Source organism: Oryctolagus cuniculus, chromosome 10 (genome assembly GCF_964237555.1).
Source record: "Oryctolagus cuniculus chromosome 10, mOryCun1.1, whole genome shotgun sequence".
NCBI lineage: Eukaryota > Metazoa > Chordata > Mammalia > Lagomorpha > Leporidae > Oryctolagus > Oryctolagus cuniculus.
Window position 1 is genome coordinate 25,233,785 of NC_091441.1, and position 25,147 is coordinate 25,258,931.

Sequence of the window (25,147 nt, forward strand, 5' to 3'; positions counted from 1 at the left end):
TAATTCAGAGATAACTAATTAATCAACATTCACTATTCCAATGGGGTCCTAATTTATTGCTTATTGGTTTGCAATTCTGGTTGCTGAATTTTTTTTTTTTTTTGACAGGCAGAGTGGATAGTGAGAGAGAGAGAGAGAGAGAGAGAGAGAAAGGTCTTCCTTTTGCCATTGGTTCACCCTCCAATGGCCACTGCGGCCTGTGCGTTGCGCTGATCCGAAGGCAGGAGCCAGGTGCTTCTCCTGGTCTCCCATGCAGGTGCAGGGCCCAAGCACTTGGGCCATCCTCCACTGCACTCCCGGGCCACAGTAGAGAGCTGGCCTGGAAGAGGGGCAACCGGGATAGAACCCGGCGCCCCGACCGGGGCTAGAACCCGGTGTGCTGGTGCCGCAAGGCGGAGGATTAGCTTAGTGAGCCACGGCACTGGCCAAATTTCTTATTCTTAATAACACCTAACTCACTGACTCTGAACACATTGTCCTCAGGCTGTTCAGCAACTAGAAGATTTGAAGCTAGAGTTCATCTCTTTCATTTGAAGGGAACATTCTTCACAAATGTCCTGTCCTCCATGACCCACACACAAAAAATACCTAACATAAACAACAACCAAAATCTGTCCTCAGTTCCTAGGATCGGTTAATGGATAAAAGTTAAGTGATATAAATCAGCAAAATTGTTTTAACTTGCATTCACTACCTCTTACATCATATGTATTTCGATGTATATGTATATTCTTAGGAGAACATAAGGTCATTCTTTATGCAAGTGTGTATGTGAGTATGTTTTAGAAATACAATCAAGCACTTGAAAATCATTTTTAAGTTCACTATGGATCTCATATGCCAAAGTGGTCCCAAAAAATTATAATGGAGTAGAAATATTCCTATTTCCTAGTGACATCATGGTTACCATAAGGTCATGATGCAAAGCATTAATCACATTTGTGATGCTGGGGATGTAAACAAACCTGTGCTGCCAGTTGTAGGAAAGCACAGCACATACATTATATTCAGTATATGAGACTTGATGATACTAAATGACTGTTACTTGTCTAGGTACTTACTATACTTACTACACTGTACTTTTTAGTTGTTGTATAATGTATTCCTACATATATAAAAATTTTACAGTAAAACAGTATGTGGTATTTTATTGCAATAATCTCATCAGCTCTTGTTTACTTGATTACACTAAGAAGCCCTGGGGAGTGACCATCCAGGTCTGTGTTAAGTGTACGCTATGGTGCTCACACAATAGGATCACTGCCTAAGCATGCATTTCTTATAAAACAACCCCACCATTAACTGACACACAAATGTATATAGAGATAAAAGTAGCTATCTGGAACTGGTATATGCTACTACAATGCTAACTATGTTCTATTATTGATAGAATCTTCAATGGCCTGATTTTTTAGATGTTACTGATCATTTTGATTTGTATTTAGAGGAGGTCATGTATATATTTTACATTATAGCACATATAAACATTTTTCCACTTAAGTTCTAGAGAGAAAAAAATCATGATCTCAATTTAATTTGGCAAAATTTCTTATTTTATTCCCTAAGTCACTGATCACTTAAAAGGGAATACCTGACTATAGACAAAAGACAATGTTGGAACTTCATTAGGCTGGCGTCACTGTCCACCAACAATGCACAATGGCTTGAATAAACCACTGTCTGCAATTCAGAGAGAAGTTGATTTTTTTTTTTTTTTTTTTTGGTTTCCAAGAGTAACTCTTAGTCACAAGCCTACAGACAGGCTAAAGCTGAACAGCTGTGCAATGCAGCCCACAGTGTACCTCAAAAAATATTGTGACCGTTTATTGTCAAAACTTAGAGAGGGCTGTGTTCTTCCCACCATGGTTAGTTTCACTGCTTGATTTGTATTTGAGCTGGCCTCTCCACCATCTGTGTATGCAGCCCACAATGCATCTCTGAGGAATTGGAGTGGCATTTTTTTTTTGAAGACCTGATTAAATAGTCAGGAAAAAGACAATTCATCATTTATAAGGGGGGAAAATGAGACAGCTACAATGGTGTTCTGTCATGCTTTAAGAGTTTTCTCTTCATTTCCTTTCACTTTCTTTTTAATCCAATGCCAAATACAATAAATACTGACCAAGAATGTTGAATCCACTGATAACACCCTACCATCCAGATAAAAAAAGAATGAATTATCAAGATTCTCCTAGATTGACTCTAGTGAGGAGGTAAATGACATTTCTGCTTTGCACAGCCTGGGTCCTTAATGGTCACACAGACCTAAAGGAACCAGGATGCAGGTGGAATGCAAGATACCACCAGGGGCCAGCACTGTGGCATAGCTAGTAAAGTTCCGGCCCACAGTGCTGTCATCTCATATGGGCACGGGTTAGAGACCCTACTGCTCCACTTCCAATCCAGCTCTCTGCTATGGCCTGGGAAAACAGCAGAAGTTGGCCTAAGTGCTTGGGTCCTTGCATCTGCCTGGGAATGCTGGAAGAAGCTCCTGGCCCTGGCTTCAGATCAGCACAGCTCTGGCCACTAAGACCATTTGGGGAGTGAACCAGGGGATGGACAATCTCTTTATCTTTTCCTCTGCCTCTCTGTAACACTGTCTTTCAAATAATTAAATATATTTTTAAAATACCACTAATAAAGGGCTGCCTGTTGGTATTCGACCTTCCTTGTATAATGTTTACTGAATGAGCTGAGCTACTGGAGCATTAAAAATAAACAGATTTTTTTTTCCCATCATCTATTTCCAAACATAACCTGACAGATCTGTCTTCTTACGGATTGCAGCCAGAGTCAACCATCTGGCTTGGAGTTACCATAAAGTATTTTAAGTCTTATCTTCAGATATTGAAACATAAAACAACACAATTAAAAAGAGAATCATGGCAGGCACCACGGCTCACTTGGCTAATCCTCCGCCTGTGGCACCGGCACCCTGGGTTCTAGTCCCGGTTGGGGCACCAGATTCTGTCCCCGTTGCTCCTCTTCCAGTCCACCTCTCTGCTGTGGCCCAGGAAGTCAGTGGAGGATGGCCCAAGTGCTTGGACCCTGCACCCTCTTGGGAGACCAGAAGGAAGCACCTGGCTCCTGCCTTCAGATCGGCGCAGCACACTGGCTGTGGCGGCCATTTTGGGGGTGAATCAACGGAAGGAAGACCTTTCTCTCTGTCTCTCTCACTGTCTAACGTTGCCTGTCAAAAATAAATAAATAATTTAAATTTTTTTAAAAAAAGAATCACATACACACAAAGGCAACAGTGAGATCTAAATCAAAACTGAAAACTGATATTCAATTAGCCCCCGCCCCCACACCCACCCCTAACCCACCCACTTGCAGCCTGGCTGCACCCACTCTCTGAAGTAGGCCTGAGCCCAAAAACAGGGAGGAGCCAGTGTGTTTTTAGTGTCTTGGGTGTATTTCCCCTCTTTTTAGGGCTTCCCCAGGGTTAGAGAGAGGGAAGGACAGACTTGAATGTAAGATATAGTCTGTTTTTCTCAAACTGTGTTCTCAAAAGTCCACAGTAGTGGAGGACTGTTGCACGCAATTCTGAGTAGTCTTCAAAGATGCCGTACCTTAGAAGTCCCCTCTGGGGAGCCTTCCTCATTGACCTTCTTCACCAGTGCCCAGCTTAGCAAGACTCCCTACTGTCCTCTAGAGGCCTGAGCTTAGGCAGGACCTCTTGGGCAGGGTTCCCATCAAGAAACTTTCAGTCCTGCTTTCTCTCTCTCTCTCTTTTTTTTTTTTTTTTTTTTTGACAGGCAGAGTGGACAGAGAGAGAGAGAGACAGAGAGAAAGGTCTTCCTTTTGCCGTTGGTTCACCCTCCAATGGCTGCCGCGGCCGGCGCGCTGCGGCCGGCGCATCACGCTGATCCGAAGCCAAGAGCCAGGTGCTTCTCCTGGTCTCCCATGGGGTGCAGGGCCCAAGCACCTGGGCCATCCTCCACTGCACTCCCGGGCCACAGCAGAGAGCTGGCCTGGAAGAGGGGCAACCAGGACAAGAACCCGGTGTGCCGGTGCCGCAAGGCGGAGGATTAGCCTGTTGAGCCATGGCGCTGGCCTCGGTCCTGCTTTTTCAAGTGGCGTACACACCCTGCTCTTTCCACTGTTTCCCTCCCTTTCCTCCACACTATTTTGTGGACAGCTCCAGTTTCCAGCCACAATAAGTTACCCAGTTTCCATCCTTGTAACATAGGCACACACACACAGGTACACACACACACACATACATGGGCAAGCAAAGATGGAAACATATACAGTCTGTCCAAGGGGCTTTCTTGGTCCCCCTGCAACTTGACTTGTTGGGGAAGGAAATTATCACGGGGATGACCAATGGTCCTTCCGTCAGTGCCAAACATTTGTAGGAAGAGGCAGCTCATAGCTCCTTCAGATATGTGGGATAACATCTCAGATTTTTCTTGTGGCTTTGAAAACTCAGGGGTAACTAGAATTCTTTTGGTCTAGGACTTGTGTGGCAGCCAGCATTCCCTCAAACACGGCCATATTAGTTGTTCCTAATGAGATGGCACACAGTTTTAAAGCATAGCTCACATTAGAGACCTTGATCTTAGTGACTCCTTTTCTCTTCTCTGGCAGGATTTTCAGCAGAAGAGAATGGACTTCGTCACATAAATGAAGTTACACTGGCACTTAAAACACACCAGATGGGGAAAAAAGAAGTCATCCATCAGAGAAGTCAGCACTCTCAAAAGAGAATTAATAGTCCCTTTTAACTTCTAGATAGTTCTTTTAGTTCCTTTACTCATCTGGAACTGTTGTTCTATAGTTGCTTTCTTAGTTCAATCAAGAAAAAAGAGAAATTCCCCTATGTGAGCATTATTTTTGTACTATTGGCTAAGGGTGCACAAAACATAAGGACTTAATAGGCACATTTTAAATGATAGAAGCACAAGACTGACAATGTCTCACATATTTCATCTATTTCCTATTAAACTTAATTTAGGGAAAGATTGGGGCAACAGTTAGTCAAGCCAACAGGAAGGACATTTATCTTAAAGACAAGTTTGACTAAAAGAGTTGAAATTAGTTTGTACCCTAACATGTTATGAAAACATTTATAGTAACACTTAATATTTAATAGTATTTAGATCTACATACACGATTGCTTAGTCCCTCCTTTAAAATCATGAATAGTTTTTAAGTTCTTTAATGCTCAACATTTCTGGGTGGTGGAAGAGTTCATTCTTCCTTTTAGTGCTCTCCCACCTCAACCTCTCTCACCACAGGAACTGTGTTGTCATCAGGATATTATATGAAAGGCCTAATGTAATTTTTTGCTAACTTTCATATATCCTCATAGCATACCCCCAAAAGACTATAAAATCAAAACCAAATAAAAAATTTACCAGTTAAACTAAAACGACAATCATATCTACTTAAAAGAAGAGAAAATTAACTTCACTGTAGAGCATTATTTGTCTTTGTCTTCCAACTTCCATTGATTCAACACAATGTATAAGTATAAATGTATAGTCTTTAAATTTAATTATATATGCATATATGCATGAATGTAAATTTATATAACTAAAATGCAAACATAATGTATATATGAGTACAAGATACATACATATAAAATATTTCATAATCATATGGACCACTTGGATGAAAGGCAGGCTATAAAAGAGGGAGAAGGTAATAATTTAGCAGTTGTTGTCTTGTAAACAGAGCCACTATTGTTTGTGATTTTACATAATTTGAGACAGAATATATATATGTATGTATGTACATATATGTATAATTCACTAGAAGGAGCATATTGTCAACACACACATGTATATTTTGTTTAAGTAACTGATTTCATATTGAAATAAAGAGATAAGGAAAATGATAAGGACTACACATAATTGTAATTCCACGTATTAGAGCAAAGTTTTCGTCATCTTACCAAGCTTAGGGACGATAAGCTGTGCACTGCTCTGGGCATTTCCAGCTTCATTTTCAGCCACACATTGATAAAAGCCTTCATCTGACTTCACCACTCCAAGAATCCGTAAATTGCTTCCTCCCTAAAGGAGAAGAAACAGGACATGAAATGTTTTCAAAAGAAGAAAAACCTCAGAGTGACAAAATTAACATAGTCAACAGTTTTATAACACGTTCCAGAAGAGAGAAGAAGGGAGGCTTGCGGGTTCTCAGCCTCGTGCTTATGACCTAAGCCTCCTGGAAAAGTCACATGTTCCCAATAATTTTTCCAAATTCATTGGGCATCAGCTCAATCTAGTTCTGTAACAAGAACATTTTCACAAAACTACATATCAAGCTTAATATTTAAATGAGCAGTCAACAGAAAGTTCTTCTATCACATGTGGAAGAAACAGTGATTAGCTTCCAAAGAAATCACTGCTCTGCTTGTTAACTGATGGAAGCTCAGGTTCAAGAGCTATTCAAGAAAAATAAAGCTAAAAAAGAAAAACAAAACACTGAATTTTGCACCATCCAAAGAACCAGAATTTTAGGGTTGGATTTTTTTCTCAAAGTGTTTACCCAGAACAGATTGGTAAAATCCTTTAAAAATTAGTCATTGCTCTGACAAATAACGTTTTGGTGCTTTGGAGAGGCGGCTAGAGTGGTTATTTCATATCTGTGTTGTTATTCTATGACTGAAATGTTTCACCTTCAGCAAACCATCGATTAAATACAGCAATGTTAACTCCTCTTTTACATAAATTGAGCCACCATCTTTTTCAGGATGGCTGATAAAATGATCTAGTGATAGCATTTAATTATAGTAACTCAGTTTATCTTCAGTATTCCTGTAAGAAGTAGTTCAGTAAGTAAAACGTGTTAAATCACTTCCCTTGGAGTCATTAAGAGATAAATATAACCTCATGGGGAATTCTTAATTGTTTTTAGTGGCTTGTAGTCAATTTTCGGCTGATGTAAAATTCTTAGATAAAGCTGGCTAACTTCTAATTAACAATTTTCATATAAGTTACCATTTGTGCTCAATGTTATATGCGCTACTGAAAATGACTCTCAGATTTCTGGAGCTATTGGGAAAATATCTCTAAGCACAATTTAATGCAAATAGTGTACACACTGTACATTTTCATTCACCTTAAGAAAAAAGTGCTTAAATAGGCTGGCTGTAATGAGTCATGCTGGGAGAAAAATTATTCAAACTGTAGGAAAAATAAATGTTACATTTTATCATGTGTCCTTAAGGGCACTCTGCAATTTCCTTTATATGCAAGCAGCATATATTTTCAGCATATACAACACTTTTCAAGTTGCCCAATGGCAGGTCATTTCTAATTCTGAAGAGGTAGAAATAGTGCTGCATTCAAAGGAATAGAATCTGTGGCATTCAAAAGTTATATTTTTCCAGTCATTACTCTGTTCCCACCAATTAGACAAATGCTAATAAAAATGAAAAATGGTGAATTGTGATAAAAGTGATAAAGATATGTTTCATGGATCTATTCCTTAAGGATTTTTATAGCATGCCTAAATGCATGCACAAAGAGATTAAAAAGTTTCTGAAAGTTCACTGATGGGAAAGAGGCAGTGTAATGTTGAGAGGAGAGCTTGTGCCTGGACTTTATGGTGCTTATGTTCTAGGCCCATTCTGTCTGAGACACCTGGTTTAGGGGACAGCTCCTCCTTAATGGGGATTCCAGTCACATCTTTAACCTAAGAAAAGTGGCCATACAATACTTTCAGTTAGCTGTGAAATTCCTTGCTATTCAGAAAATACATTTTATATTTCTCATATTCTCACCTCTCTGAAATCAGAACCTTCTGTGCTAACAAACACCTAAGGGAAGTTTTCAATGGAGCATTTTCCAATGAGCAAAATCAGCAGCAGCAAAAAAAAACAAAAAACAAAAAACAGTAGTTTGTGTTGAGCACTTGTTGCTTGTAAGAGAACTCAGAGAAAGCAGTAGCATTAAAACATACTACCTCTCAGAGGCTAGGGGCAGAGACTTAGGGGAAACCATATGAACAACTATTATCCTTAGGATTAATTCTTTCTAATTTCAGCTCTGAATCTGAGGTCTCTCCACCTCTACAGTCACTGCTGCTACCACTACTTTTCCAGTTTCCATCCCCACTGCCTTCTCAACTGTTCATGGAAGGGTAGTGGAAAAAGAGCTATTTGTATTATCAAAGTAAGAATACCATATTCATAAGTAGCATATCTTATTGAATCTTACTAAAGTGAGGAAAAGAGAAAACAATGGAAAAAGGGGGAAAAAGAGAAAAAAAAAACTTAATATGGTCTAGAACTAGGTCGAATAGTCTTAGGCCCTGTGTTTCTTCTTCATTTCCTCTTCATTTATCTATTTGAAGGGGGCTGGAGTGTTTGATGACTTTTTTCTCACCTTTTGTCTTTGAAAATCACTAGCCTCATTAAAATAATTTTCTTGGCATTAAAAATTCCCAATAGGAAACTTCTTCCCAGGAAAGAAAAGTGAAAAAATATTAAACAATGGATGGGATTTAAAGCTCATATGAACAAAGATAATTACCACTATCTGAAAATAATCACTAGGAATGACCACATCTCCATTCTTCATCCAATTCACAGTGGGCACAGGCTTTCCAGAGACTGCACATTCAAACTCAATGTCCATGCTTTCATAGGCATAGAGGTTGGAAGGGTGATTTAAAAACCAGGGTGGAACTGCAAAGAAAGAAAAAATAAAAGTGAGTGGGTGGGGATGAGAACCTGCCTGGTGAGGTCTTCACTGTGTTTAAAACACTGCTCTGCTATAGAACATATTTATAATTCATTTCATTCCAAAGACTTATAGCTCATTGTATTGAAACTCCTGTATAACACGTCATTTTATTTTTTTCCCAAATGCAGTTCAACAGTGGTAGCTAATGCTGTTTTGCCACAAGAAAGAAGAAAAAAAATCAACATTTTCGGAAAAAAAGGTAAAAAATATTCTGAATACCCAAGTTATTTGTTTTCAATTGACCCACACACTGAAAAATACACAATGCCATAGAAGTTATGATGAGGAAGTAAGAAATAAAAGGAAGCTGATAGGTCACAGATAATCCAGAGCATAAAATGAGAAAGGTTAGTTTCCCTGTAACTCCAGAGTTTCATAAGGATTTAGTTAATATGATAGACTCACTCTCTGCTGAAACTGGCTGAATGACACAAAATAAAAATAACTGTATGATATTTACTTTGGACATACTCCTATTGTTTTTCAGCAACATCTGTTTTAGTACTCAAATGTTACTATTCTAAACAAATTATTATTTTCTCATAGTATGTGATACACTAATTTATTGAATTTTGAAACCACTACCATCAAAGTAGTGGCTTCATGATGGAAATTTGCAATTCAAAGCAAGTTATAAATAGAACACATCTTTGCCAATGAATCTCACCATTTCAGTCCCTCAAAACTTTGCCTAGGAGAAGAAAATTTTAAAAAGTAAAATTTTTCCTCTTCCACAGGAGAACTTGGCATATTGTCAAATTTGACCATACATGTTGCTCAGAGTCAAATTAATAGTAAAGTAGCTGTGATTACAGTGCTTCATATGGGAAATACATATGCATTTTAGTAGCCATTTTTAGTCTGTTTTTCACTGTTCAGTGAGTAATGAGTACTGATTTTTGCTCATTTGTGTATATTTTGTTCCTTCCCACCATTATCAGTAAAACTGTTTCCTTACACCAAATGAAATTTTCAATTTTTGATGTTCACTGCCTTCTAGAAAATAAGTGTGCTGGTAGAAGGTCCCAGGAAGTCATACTTTGTCCTAACGAGCGATTTCTCTCTCCTCCCCCTGCATGGAAGTAGAAGCATCTAGAAGCAATACCATACATCATCAAAGAATGTAAGTCTCATGTTTTCTGAAATATATTGCTTTATCAGGGTATGTTGTCAGCCATCAGGGACTATACAGCAAGCTAAGGACTAATATTTATCTTCACATCTCAGTGCCTACTACAGGTCCACATCCTCAGCACATGCTCAGAAACATCTGCTATTGATGCTAAGAACTCACAGAATAAAATGTACATTTCCACCATCTGCTGCAGTGATATTAGTATAAATGAGAAGTTTGGTTAATGTCATAAAAATGATACCTCCAAAATAATATTATTTCTTATGAGAAATAAAATATCAAAAGCAAAAATGATGCTGCATTGCTACTTGGAGAAAAGATTGAGCTTTGTTGTTTCCTGAAATATTTATTAAAGTTCTTAAAGCTCAATCTTAAAATTCTTTCCTGTGTTAAAGGAAGTAACATAGTTGTAACAAAACAATAGTCATCATTCTGGAAGAATATGAAGGCAGAAAATTTCCTAGTAACAACACAAAGGAAATATGAAGAAAACAATAGAAATATGGATGGAAAAATGATAGGACCAAATCATTACTTATCAATAATTTTGAATGTAAGTGGCCTAAATTATCCAATTAACAGATACATACTGCCTAGAAATACACATCACCAATAAAGATACAGACAGACTGAAAGTCAAAGAATGGCAAAGATAGTCCATGCTAATGGAAAACAAAAACATACAGGTGTAGCCATCCTAATATAAGACAAAATAGACTAACACAAAAACTGTTTGAAGAGACAAAGGAAGGAATTATGGAATGATAAAGGGATCAAATCAATTGGATGATGTGACTATAATAAATGTATATGTACTCAGAGCCAGGGTGCCTGGATATTTCAAACAAATGTTAATGGATATAAAGGGAGACATAGGTTCTAACACAATAATAATGAGGGGCTTCAACAACCCAATTTCGTCAACGGACAGAGCAACTACTTGACATGCTATCATTTGCTGGCTGTTGATACATAATAGTAACAGAAAAGCCCACTGGGGAACAACACTGAAGAAATCACAATAGCTTTTCTTCTAATATTATAGTAACAGAATATTAGAGTATCAAACTATATGGTATTCTGCCATTATTGGCAAAGATATTTTAGTCAGAAAAATTAAAATTCATACATTTTTAATTTTTCCCATGCCTCATTAGTGCTACTTATTTTGACTACAGTATGCTGATAAATTCTTCCTCCCTTCCAAATCTTCTGCTTTAAGAGCCGTGGGATGAAAACCATCTGATCTTCAACCTTTAGAGTCCTTCATATATGCGAGGAAATGATTTCAGATCTCTCTGCACAGTTTTCTTTATCCAGACAAATAATCCCATTATCCTTCTTCAATTCCAGCTCCTTCTGTAATCAGGGCTGCTTCTCTCTAAATCCTGACTAAGCTTTCCATTTCTCTCTTTAATTGTAGAGCCAGGAAAAAATTGGAAGAACAATTCTTTAAGGATCAAACCAGTGATAAAAGTAATAGGATGATTATCTCAGGATCCTATTTCAGTATTCATACCGATGTCATGGCCATGCCTTTGATTCATGCAATATCAGTGGGCTTCAGGAGACACTGGAAATGCTATAACAATTAAGTTTGTATGCATATAGAATATATACATGTGTGTGTATTTGACACATTTATATGTATTTCTATAAATTCTTAGATGTATTTATGTTCTTTTATACTCCTGTGTAACACATGCCATTACATAGAATACTTATCTTTGAAATATCATGTGTGAAAAATACCCACAAAAATATGTCCATAAACATATAATTTATACATACCTTTCTTTGTTCAATTTTCAATTTGATCTAAAGTAAATTTAAAAACCAAGTTATAAAATTTAACTCACACATACTGTACATTTATGATATTAATAGGTAAAAAATTATTCTGTTACTAATACTGAAAAATGACAGAAATTTCAATCCTATTATTTTTGCTCAAATATATTTTAGTATGTCCTCCTAGTATTTAAAGTTAAAATGTGTGACTATTCTATAAGTCTATAAAAAAGTTTCATGCATGAGAGCTGATTCTGTATACTTTAAACTGTGCATTGAGAATTATATTAAATTATTGGAGAAAATTTGTTTTTTCAGTTTCTTATTAATTGCAGATATTCTATAAGAAAATCCTTTAGTACAGTTAATGGAGAAAATGATTCATTCAAACACATAACTAAATTTTCCTCCTCTAATGACTAATAAAATGAAAATTAAGACCCAGAACACTCACACACACACACACACACACACACACATATTTCTGGAGTAGAGAGAGAGAGAAAGATTTAATTCCCTAAGTGCCATTAAACCCTAGAGACTGCCTCAGAGTTTTTGCAAAAATCTAATTATTCAGCTCACAACTCCAAGCATAGGCCAATGATAAATCTATAGATAGCCTAGATTTTTCCTTTTCTGACTACACAGAAGTTATAATGGCTAATGAGAGACACATAAAAGATGATGATTACTTTAGCCATGGTAAAGACTCTTGGATTACCAATGAACTGAAGAGTTGGTTGAAAAACTGAATACAATCCCCTCTACCAAGGACAGGATTAGGGAACAACAGAAGCCAGCAAAGTATCGTAAAAGAGATCCAATGCTGCTTCAGCTGAAGCCACCCTCATACTACGTCTGCTGGTTATTTAAAAATGCATCACTCCGCAAACATTCAGCCTTCAAACATGAGCTCAAGGGATTGAGAAAGAGTGGTAAATAAATGAAGAAGTAATTTCTACTATATTAACAAGTTGAATTTCTGGGCACAACTACTCACATATGATTAAGATATAAGACACCTATACTGAATATTGTAATGTAATATAACCAACAGTAATAAAACAGACTAAGACAGAGAGTGATAGGGCATGGAGGGAGAAATGAGAGAGACTTGATATAAGAAACAAAGCATTCAACCCAGAAGAAAATATCATGACAGGAACAGAAGTAAATTTTTCAAGCTACATCATATAATGGGTTCATCTAATATGAAAATTAATTCACTAGAACTAGAGGTCAAAGGCTAGATGATAACACAAGAGAATGGAATGAAAAAGCGGGTAGAGGACTAAGGAAATAAATCAAGAACCAAAACATCATTGCAGAAGCAATACATAAATTAGAAGGCACAAGTACCATAACAGCCACCACAGTCAATGAAGTAACTACCATAGGGCAGATGAGATAATCATACTGAACATAGATAAGAGGGAAAAAGGAAAGTAATTAGGGCCACATCTATATATGAAGAGAACAAGTAAAGTTGATGTAATGGAAAAATAATTGGTATTCCTGATGTCCTGAGTCTACTGATGGGACAGAATATATAGTCATATATTCACAGGTAAAATAGTAGGATAATTTCCCTGCAAAACAACTCTGAATCTTAAGATTGAAAGATTTTCCATGTTTCTAAGAAATTAAATATGCAATTCTTAATAATAAGATATACATAAATTAAACTAATGTACTTGAAAGTGAAGAGTTATTTCAAAGCCCAGAAAGAAAAAAACATAAGGGGAATCAGATTCCCATATGATAATATTCAACATCAGAAGGCAATGAAGCAGTGTCTCTCAAGAACATTATATATCATCTTTTATATAAATAGCCACATCCTCAATCACAAAAGTGCTCAGAGAATATTGCACTTTCTAAAACAAAGTTAAAGACAAAATGCAGGCAATTAAGAGTATCATCAAGTCAAAAAGATAGGTATTACACTGGAAGGACTGCTGGGGGGGTACTGGATATACTTATATATGCTAATAACACTAAATACATGGACATAATTGTTACTGAAGAGAATGCCACTGTCACAAACTTGAGTAAGAAAAAACAAATACCTGAGTTCCAAACAGCTAAAAGTGGATAAATGAGACAGTGAATGAGAATGATAAACTCTGCTATGAGAGATGCTATATTTCATAGCAGGAATTTTATTATATCCTATACCTTTAAGTGAAAACAGGAACTTTAAAAAAGACAGATATATATACATATTATACATATAGAACACTGATATAACATATTTGTACCTATCTATCCAATTGTTTCTGTTTGTGGAAGAATATACAGCATCCTGAGATTTGGAAACAACTTTAAATCCACATGGATTATTTCCACAAAAAATAACAAAGTGTTTTTTCTGAATTTGAAACAATGCTCTGGAAGACAATAAGTCAAAGAAGTGCAGTGGTTATGAAGTATGGATTCACCCATTTTCCTTTTTTGTCTATCAAATTTAATGATCGTTAATGATTAAAGAAAATATCTACGTGTTGAAAGACCTTATCAGTGTAGCCTTAAATTGTAGAAGAACCCACTGGAAATTTCAAGACTTGCAGCAAATAAAATATAAGCTATAAATAGCAAGTCAACATTTTTGCTGTCTTGTCTTTCTTTTATCACACTTCCCCACTGGGGCTTAGAAGATCTTCGAAGAAACTCCTGTTGCTGTTGCCATGAGCATAAATCCTTGAGGGAAATGATGTAGTGGAAACACATCAAACGGTTTTCCACTTTAAGTTTGGTAAAGGGTGAATATACAAAGGACGATCTGGGAAAATCCACTGGGGGGAGAGAGAATCAATATCAGAAACACTGAGTCTGACTTCTACCTCTTTTGTAGGGCTGTGGACACTGAACTGTCCTTGACTTTGCTTCTTACTTTGAAAATGCAGAACACTAAATGAGACGCTATATTTTCAAATTTTTGGGAAATCCATTGAATGTAGCAGCTGGGGGTAAAGAGGCTCTGATGCTTTCCCTCACTTCTTAATACTTTCAAAGAAAATAGCTTCACCTTGATTTAATGTCCATACTGACCTTCCACATTAACTCAAAGTTGTATCAGAACATCCTCTGCTGTGTCATAAACTACCCCCAAGTCTTTCTCCTAGCTTTCAAAAATTGAGTCTAACCTAAAAGTCCGGTGTTCTTCAACATGAATGGTTTATACAGAAATGGCTTATAAAACAATGAACAGGGAAAATGAAATTCTCAGTTTGCTTTTTACTCTTCCAGTAAAATGATATTTGACTAGTATTAATATGTTGTTTTAAAACAATAAATACCAACCTAAGTGTTTCACAAAAATCATACAAAGTGACTCAAAGGCAAGTCACGGGTAATTAGTTCAATGCCTTGTGGCAAAATGACAGTATTCTAGGAGCCTGTGCCATGGCATGGTGGGCTAAGACTCTGCAATCCCATATGGGCACCAATTTGTGACCCGGCTCCTCTTCTGATCCAGCTGTCTGCTATGGCCTGAGAAAGAAGTAGAAGATGGTCCAAGTGCTTGAGCCCCTGAACCCACATGGGAGACCTGGTAGAAGCTTCTGGCTTTGGCTTTGGATCACCTCAGCTCTGACAGTTGAGGGCATTTGGAGAGTGAACCAGCAGATTAAAGATCTTTCCCTCTGTCTCTCCTTTACTCTGTCTATAATTATACCTCTCAAATAAATAAAATCTTTAAAAAAATTTTTTTAATGACAGTATTCCTTTCAAAACTTTTAAAAACAAATTGCTTTAAAGAGTACTTTGGTGAAAAGATACTTCCAGAATTAATTATATTCCAACTTTGAGACATTATCTACCTTTTTCATATCAACATTTTGTCCTCAAGAGACTTTACCAATCTCCTTGATGATGAGATGAGACTCCATGAGAATGTCACGACTTCACCACTGGGGATTTCATAAACCATGGAAAAAGTGTGTGTGCATGTGTCTGTCTGGTGTGGGGAGTGTAATTTAAACCTTTACCACATAGACACTCCATGTATAAACCTGAATTTTTGTATAGTAAATAAAAACAGCCCTTTTGACCATCTTGCCTAGCATTTAAAAATCAAGGAAGAATGCTTATGAAGTATGTGTGCAATTCATAGTGTTAAATGGGGTTAACATGTTCAGATGTCATAAAGTGCATTTTAGCGACAAAGAATCACTATAACATTTTGAAATGGAATATATTAAGGGAAAATAATCTAGGCATACATTAAATTTAAAATAGCAGTATCTACTACAAATTTAAAAACAGTTAATCTCAAAAGAGAACTACAGAATTATCAGTTAGGGACACTCAATATTATAAAAAACAAACACATATAAGTATGCTTGTATTTGTGTGTGTATACATGCATGTGTGTGGGGTGTATGTTATGCAATTGATGACAACTTTTATTATGTGAGCTCTGATAGTTAATGTTGGCAAAGCACAACTTGTAACATTAAATATCTTTTGCTTTAACCAATATTCTTCAAGCCTCGGGGAAACATTTCTTCTCTAAACACCCATGAAATGCAAGGACCAAATGTAAGGTGAATTAAGAATTGGTGTAATACTACTTTTGGTCTTTGCATGTCATAGGGAAATCCTCTTACACAATAAAAATCTCACTGGGAAATAGTAGGAAAGAATAGATCCAAGAAGCATTCTGTGTAATTTTTCAAATTTTACTGAATATTTTCTATACCTTCTTGGTCCCAGAAGTATTTGCATAATTACACTTAGCACATGATTCATCAATTACAAGCAAACTGGTGAGAAAGCATATAATCTATTCATTGATTCTGATTAAAAGAATATGTGGTTCTCAGATGCTTTTAAAATATCCTTGGTGTATTTTCATACTTGTCATTTGTATTTACCTCCTGCTTGTTCCTGTATGAACATTTAATTTCTGCTCCCATGCCAAACATAAGCAGTCATGTAAATCAACATAAAATTCTACTTAGTGAATAACTATGCGTGCATATACACAGCTATATACATTACAATATACACATTGCTATTTTATGACCTTGAAAGCTTTTTTTCTTTAAGATTCATTCATTCATTCATTTATTTGAAAGACAGAGAGGGGAGAGGAAAGAGAGAAAAGAGAAGAGAGATCTTCCATCTGCCTGTTCACTCAAATGACTCTAACAGCCAGGGCTGGACCAGGCTGAAGCCAGGAGATGGGAACTACAACCAAGTTTCTCACAGGGACACGGGCATTTTGGACATCTTCCACTGCCTTCCCAGGCACATTAGCAGAAAGATGAATTGGAAGCAGATCAACCAGGAGTAAACTCCAGACTTGGATATGGGATGCTGGCATTGCAAACAGCAGTTTAACCCACTGAACATTCTTCTTGATTTTATAATTTTTATTTTTAAAATGATTTATTTATTTATTTATTCAAAAGGCAGAGTTATAAGAGAAGGGGGAGAGAAGGAGAGTGGGAGAGAAATTGATCTTCTATCTTCTCATTCACTTCCCAAATGGCTAGAACAACCACGGCTGAGATGGTTTGGGCCAGGCTGAAGCAGGAGCCTGGAACTCCATCCAGATTTTCCATGTGACTGAAAAGATCCCAGGTACTTAGGCCATCTCCCGTTACCTTCCTAGGTATTTCAGCAGGGAGCTGGATGAGAAGTGTAGTCAGGACTCAAACAGGTGCTTATATTGGGTCACAGTGGCTTAATCCATTGAGCCACAACACCAGACCCCCTAATTGTATGTTTGTATGCATGTACAAGTGGAGTAGTAATTGACTCACACAATTCATCACACATTATGCTTACTTTAGTAATTCATTTAGGGATTTGAAATGGTGTAGCCAAAATGACTAGTACCTTACAGGTAGTAACTTATTGTAACAAGATAAACATTTAAAAAGGCAAAGTAAGCCTATGAGTAGCTATCCTTTTCTGAAAATCTCAAATGAGGGAAAATATTTTACACTTAAGGAGAAAAATAAGACAAGGTAACAAGGACAGAATTGAAACAAATAGAAAACCAGGTAAAGGAAGTGAGGATGAACCTTGAGTGAAGCAGAAAGCACAGGGACAGGATCGCACAGTTGGGAGTATCTACTCAGCTATGAAGTGGAGTAATGTTCCTGCAATGCAGTTCTGGTGTCTTAAGTGGACCTGACTCTATGAAGCCAATCATGGCTACGACAGCAGCTCAACCTTGACAAAATGCAAAGAAAAATATACTGGTCTACTGTTAGTTCTAGAGATATCCTCTTCTGTTCTTAGGCTAACCCTGGGAAAAGCTCAGTAATACTCAACAGATTATAAAGTTGAGGACTACTCAGAATCAGCCCTTGAGGCATTCTGATCTGGCTGACTAGCCCACTAAAGCATTTCAGGCACATACATCCAAGACACTGTGGCAAAAATGTCCTACATGAAGGACCTCTGTGAGTGAGACCCCAGTGGAAAGAAAGGGTCATCAAAGAAGGATGTACTTTTCTCTGAAGCAAGGAGAGAACTTCCAGTTTGCTTATGGCCTTGTCTAAACTCTGATGAAGTCTGTGGAATCAGAAGGCTTCCATAGCCTAGGCAGCTCATGTCAAGAGCCTTGGATGATCACTGACATCATACATAGGAATGTTAAATGTTAAATTAACAACAGGAATCACTGTGTGCTAACTTTCCATGCAGGACCTCTGTCCTCAAAGAATCGTATTATGAGAGCTAACAGTAAAACTTGTTCTCAAAGATTTATTTCATTTTAGTCTATTAAGTAGAGGATATTCTTATGTCTCATAAGTTTTAGTTATGCCTAAGTGTCCAACTCTGTTGCTTGTTTTCTTATGTGCTCCCTTAATTAATGATAACATTTGTTCTCAAGGACATTTTCCTTTAATGTATTAAATGGAGGTCTTATGTCTCATAATTTATAGTTATGACTAATTGCCTCTTTGAAGTTAATTAAGTTTCGGGGCCGGTGCTGTGGCGCAGTGGGTTAACGCCCTGGCCTGAAGTGCCGTCATCCCATATAGGCGCCAGTTTGAGACCCGGCTGCACCACTTCCTGTCCAGCTCTCTGCTATGGCCTGGGAAAGCAGTAAAAGATGGCCCAAGTCCTAGGGCCCCTGTACCCAAGTGGGAGACCTGGAAGAAGCTCCTGGCTCCTGGCTTCAGATCTGCGCAGCTCCAGCCATTGCGGCCATCTGGGGAGTGAACCATCGGATGAAAGACACCCCCCCCCCCACCTCTATCTCTACCTCTCCGCTCTTTGTGTAACTCTTTCAAATAGATAAATAAATCTTAAAAAAAAAAAAAAGTTAATTCAGTTTCTCAAAAAAAAAAAAAAAAAGAAGCGAAATTCGAGATGCAATGACTTAGAACAGTCCTGCTTCAACTGTTGAGGAACAGTTTTTTTTGTGTGTGTGTGCATGTGTATGCAAGTTATTGAACTCTTTACTTAGTATAGAGTTGGTCTTCTGCAAATAAAGTTAACTGAAAATGGATCTAAGTGGAGAATGGGACTGAGAATGGGAGAGGAAAGAGTAGGAGGGGTAGGAGTCTGGGTGGAAGGGCAGAAATGGTGGGAAGAATCACTATATTCCTAAAGTTGTACTTAAGAAATGCATGAAATTTGCATTTCTTAAATAAAAGGTTTCTTGGGGAAAATTTTTAAAAAAAATTCAACGTCTATTAAGTCTCAGTGGAGTAATTTTTCCACTAAACTAAGTATTAAATTATTTCAGGGCATCTTAGCCCTCATGCACACACTAATCCTAATTGCTTTGTTTCCTTTTTTTAAAAGATTTTTCATTTATTTATGTTAATATGATCATAATTAAAAAGAACAGATTTACAATAATGATATTCTCTTTTCCTTATAGCCAAAGGGTCAATATTCTACTAAATAAAGATTTCAAAAAGTAAAATATTAAAAGACTATAGTTCAGTAGGAATATAGGCAACAGCTATACATAACAATCAAATGAAAAGATAACAATTTTACTCACATACATTACATTTTTAAACAATCACAGGTCATTAAAAAACTTTAGTAATTTATCATTCTTAACCATTGGCTTTATAAAGGCATAAAACAGAGCTTTACACAATTACATTTTCAGCAATACTAATACACACAGGAATTTATTTACTGTTTATGCTTTTAGTATCTATTTTTGTATTTTAATTTTAGCTTCCACATGTAAGGGAGGACATGTGGAATTCGTCTTGCTGTGTGCAGCTTATTTCACTCAACATGATGTACTTCAGTTGTATTCATTTCACTGCTATGGTAGAATTTCATTTTTTTCAGTTAAATAATGTTCTATTGTATGTATGTACACACATATGTACACACATGTGGTGGAATGAGAAGACAATGCCAAGATTTCCACTGGCAATGGAAACTGCCTGGCAACAGGCTGTGATTGGATGGCTTCAGAAACCACAGGACAACAGAGCCTGCCTGGCAACAGGCTGTGATTGGTTAGGGCATAAACCGCCCCTTGACCAGATTGGCTGCCTCAGCTATATAAGCTGCTGTACCAACTGAAAAAAATGAGTCTGCAGGCTGCTAGCCTCTGGCCTGTTTTCACCCAACTCCCAAGGTCTGTGTGGTGACTCTGCACCTCTTGCCCCCACCACACTCCTCCTCTCAGAATGAATCCACCTCAACACACACACATACATATATTTTCCTTATCCATTCATTTAATGATGGACACCTTGGATACCACCCTGAAGATGTCCAAAATCATCTGATTTTGGAAGCCAAGAAGGGTCAGGGCTGCTTAGTACTTGGGTGAGAGGCTCCATGTTTTTTAAAGATAAAACCAAATTTCTGCATTATGCGACAAAAAATAAATCCATGTAGAAATGAATGTAACAGCATAATGAGTACATGGCAGTGATATGGGGGAAATAGAAGTGGATTCCTATCTGTAAAATTAATTGATTACTGGTAATGCAAAAGTGTCTAATTTACATTTAATTTGGGATAATGAAACTGTTAGTGAATATACTTTGAAGATATATTAAAAATACAAGTTTTGCTGTTCAGTGATAGCAGATATTCCTCTTAACGGAGAGTCAGTTTGAAACTTAAGTTAGACAAATCCTTTCAAAAATCTCCTTTGGTATATAAAGCTCCTCAAGTGATCCGAAGCTCCACATCATTCAGAGGGGCAATCTAATTGGTTTTGCAATGATTGGTTCACTTTTTCAGGGAACTGCACTTTGAAAAAGAAAATGTCAGATGAAAGCGACCTCTAAGGATTTGTTTCTGATCTTGTTTTTAACATCTTGTTCTTGGCATTCTCTCACCCTCCACCTATCAATTTCATTTCTATATGGATGGCACCACATTTAATCATGGCCAGTCTCAAGGGCTCCACATTTGCAACAAACAAGTGGCTATTTCAGACTCTGTTTTCTGTCCCTTCAAACTTACCACTAGCCAGAGTTACTAGTTCTCCAATTAGGTATCCCCAAAATCTCCCAAGCATTTACTACAGTGCATTATTGTGGTCTAAATCTTTTTTTCCTCCCTATTAGCTTAGCAGCTTCTGCAGGAAGGAATTACTCCTATTTCTATATCTTTAGAGCTTAGACAAAATTCTATATTATAGCAGCTTCATAAAGGTTTATTAAATCAAATTACATACAATATATCTCGAGTTTTATCTGCCTTCTCAGTTATTAGCATAGTTTTAAACATGTATAACCCAAGCTCCACATCTCGCATTTCTGACTCAGTGGCAAGTCTGGGGTGGAATAGAATATGGGTTCTTAAACACCACTTCCATATGATTTTTTATTTTAATAATTCTTGGATCAATTTAAGAGGACAAAGAAATAAGGCCAAGTGTGTATTGTGGTCTTATCAATTAGCATTTTTACTAATGTTGTTAGCAAGAAAGGTTACTATGTGAGGATTCAGAGAGATAAAGAGCAGAATACAGAGATAATACAGAGCACAATGCCTGGCATACATCAACTCTTCAGTAAACATCAGCTATTGTTTTTATCTTATCAAAGCTATCACTGTCATTCACTTGGTTGTGGACATTTTTCACACATGACTTTTTCTTTTATATACAGCATGTAATCATTGCCCATTTTTGTCATTCTATCATTATACCAGGTGTTGTCTTTTTCCTCTCTCTTCTCCTGTTGCTATTACTAAAGACAATATAATCTAACTCAACAATCTCTCAATGAGCACACATGAGCCATGCACTGTGCATGAGACACTGACGACACACAAACAACACATGATCTCAAGGAATGGATTGTCCAATGGGGAAGAGGAGCAGCAAGTTTTTTGATATTCCCTGGCATATTCATTGCCGTAAAAGAAGAGCAGAAAGGGAAAATGAAGAGAAGCCATTAGATTTGATAGTTTTGACTTCTCTATTAATTAGGATCTAAAATTTTCTGGGGAGCCAGTAAGTGAGAGAAGATGGAATGACTGATAACTCATGCCAGGGAGGACAAGCGACCAGGTAAAAGCTCAGAGGATATGGTGGTAGTGCACACATCCTAGTCTGGGAATAAGCAAAGTCAGGAAGCTTCTTTCCAATCTGCAATGGGGAGTGAGCATAGGTAGTTTGAGATCCTATTTCAAACAAAAATCAAAATCAAAAGCAGGTAGCAAATGTCCTTTCTAATCCTTCTAAAAATATAGCTGGCTGAGGAAGCAGAGCATGGACCTTCGTCTATCCAACATTCCCTATGGAAAAAGAAAGCTGAACAGCCCAGACCATGCAAAGGTAGAGTTTTGTAATTCCTGGTTTTTGAGGCCACGAAAAAATAACAGAAATTATACAAATGTTCCATTTACACAGAAAATTAACTGGAGAGTACTTACGTAGAGGACTAATTTCAAGTTAACTCCCTAGAATTGCATACTGGGTATTAGAATACAGTATATGAATAATGGTGCAAAGGCAGGGTTTGATCAATGTGCCCTGAGAACAAAACAGAAATTCCACAGCGCTGGAAGCTAAAGACAGAGATGCTGTAATAAATCTAAGCAGAAGCTTCTAAGACTAACGAGATGCATGCAAAATGGAACAGATCCGTTAAAAAGCTCCCTGTTTTGGTGACCTCAACACTTCTATCAGATATTTTCTTCCTGAACTGACAGCTGATTGTGTGAGCAACAACTGTCTCCCAGAAATGTCATCTTTTCTAATATGCAGTGTCCTTCCTTTACATGCCTGAATTTTTAAAAAATATGTTTTTACTGATCCGAAGAGCAACTCTGCCTTCATCAACTGACCAACCTCTGTCAACAGCTCATGTGAATGCTGCATTGTGAATCTTTTTTTAATGGTGATTAAAGGCACAGCACACACAGTTGAAAGAACCTGGGATGAGAAATCACAGAGGCAACCGTAGGTCTGCTTTCTGCCCCTGTCACTTAGTGGCTGGGATTTGTGGACAATTAGATCCCCTCTTTGATCTTTAGCTTTCATTTGTAAAGTGAACAACCTAATAACTATAGAGCGGAGATGACTTTGTGGCGAACAAAAAATCTTATAAAATGTCTACCTGCTGAATGTTGGTATCCACTTAAATTCACATCTTGATACCTTATTTCCCAATATGATGGCATTTGGAGATGAGACTTTGGGAAAATAAGTTTAGAGTATGTCATTTGGAGTGGAATCATGACAATGATATTAGTATGCTTATTGGAAGAAAAATAACTTTTTCCTCCTTGCCTCTCTGTCCCCTCTCAGTACTCACAAAGAAGACGTAAGAGCACAGCGGGGTGACTACCATCCACAAACCAGGAAGAAGGCCCTTACCAAGAAACTTCTCAGCTTCCAGAACTGTTTAAGTCACCTGTCTATGGAATTTTGGAAATAGTAACCCAATCTAATAAAGCAGTAAGTATTTTATGCATAGTAGTAGTAACAGAGTTCTAAAATATCAAAAATGAGAGAGTGTTAGCTGATTACCTGTTCCAATTTCCTAATTTCACATGTCAGAAAATGAAAAGCAGGGGCTGGTCCATACTTCAATTGATTTCTGGGACCTGGCTGGGTGCCTTATGTTGATAATTATTTCAAATGTATTTACTTTAAGATTATAAGATCTGAAAATCTATGTGGAACGTGACATATGTTTTTATGTCTTTCCTGTGTTTCTTTTTTATTCTACTGTTAACCTTACATCTCATCATTGCCACATCTTGAACATTATAAAATATTTTCACAGGACTTTATTTCATTTACTCTTTTTAAATATCCTTTCAAGTGTTTTCCAAAGTTGCCAATGACAGAAGAGGCAAGTGAAAGGCTCCTGATGGCAAGTGATTTCTCCTCATTGTGAACTGACCTAGGGATGGCCAGGATGAAACCCTGCTCTGCATGACTTCAAAAGCTGTGCTTTCAGATACAATCATGTGCTGTTCTTACCATATCAGACATTAATTTTTTTGCTACCTACCCATTGTACTTCCATATGATCCTCTACTCAAGGCTTATGAGAAAGGTTAAGAGAACAGGAAGCAAAGATGCAAAGTGATAACAGAATAAGGTTGTACCACTACTGTTCCTGGCCATAAGTAATAGATCATCCACTGTTTCATTTTATTTTTCTGGCAGCTCACCGACAGATAGAGTGCCACAGTGAAAGGACAGATCACAGTCTGCTTCTTAAGCACGCAATGTATGTCATTGCTGTGCTCTTACTTCTACTTGGTTCTAACACTCTAATTAGTTCATTACCCTCAGCATTTCTCAAGATAGGCATCACAATGGTTGTACCTGCAACTAAATTTTAAAGTGGAAAAACCAAATCTAGGGAGGGGTGGCTGCACTTCAAGTTCAATTTCATTGTACCATATATCTATTTTGACATCATTGGTTGAGTTGCCAGTTTTTTCCCCCCCCAGCAAAGGACTTTTCTGATGTCCTTGAAATCACTCTAAATAGAGTATCAGCTCTCTTTCCTGAAACTGGTGAAAAAATTCTGCATTTGCTGAGTTATGATGTATTGCCTCTGTTCTACTATCTGCCTGAAAAATACAATACCCATGTTCTTGCTACCTTGCAAAGGCACATCAAGTTTGGACTAATCAATCAATATCTTTCTAAGGAGCTGAAGGATTCAATTGCACCCAAGATGGGAAACAATGCTTGAAAGAACTCAATGCCCAATCTCTAAAGTGCATTTTCAAACTGAAATGTTCACCTCTAATATTGCTTACACAATATGCACTGAACAATTATTTTTCCATTTCAGTTTCTGCTGAGTCATGTTTGCCTTCTCCAAACACCATTAAGAAGAGGGGCAGCTAAGGACATAACTGAATAACAGATTCAACAGTGCCTCCAACAGTGATGAAGATAGTTTCTATAATATAATTCTATTTATCTAGGCTGTAAACAAACACAAACAACACCCAGAACAATCATAACCTACACAGTAAGTTCAAATCATAGACAGTCAGTTTTATTACAATGAGACAAAAGCTTGCCTAAGAATTATCATGTTCCACTGAAGTAGTAGGATTAAGTGAAATCAGACAGTTACAA

The 25,147-nt window shown here is 37.2% G+C and overlaps 1 protein-coding gene and 1 long non-coding RNA gene across 3 annotated transcripts in view; one reads left to right on the plus strand and one right to left on the minus strand.

Annotated features, from left to right (window-relative positions):
• DCC (DCC netrin 1 receptor) overlaps positions 1-25,147 on the minus strand; it is a 1,216,740-nt gene that overhangs the window by 461,747 nt on the left and 729,846 nt on the right. For both annotated transcript variants that reach the window (XM_051851212.2, XM_051851210.2), the window contains exons 6-7: positions 8,490-8,644; positions 5,903-6,023 (exon numbers count right to left, since the gene is read on the minus strand). In XM_051851212.2, the coding sequence (XP_051707172.1) occupies positions 5,903-6,023; positions 8,490-8,644 (276 nt within the window). The remainder of the gene's footprint in view (positions 1-5,902; positions 6,024-8,489; positions 8,645-25,147) is intronic.
• LOC103349344 (uncharacterized) lies at positions 8,008-23,470 on the plus strand. The gene is made up of 4 exons (XR_007921460.2): positions 8,008-8,129; positions 8,831-8,901; positions 9,703-9,825; positions 23,345-23,470. It is a non-coding gene; the product is annotated as an uncharacterized lncRNA (long non-coding RNA).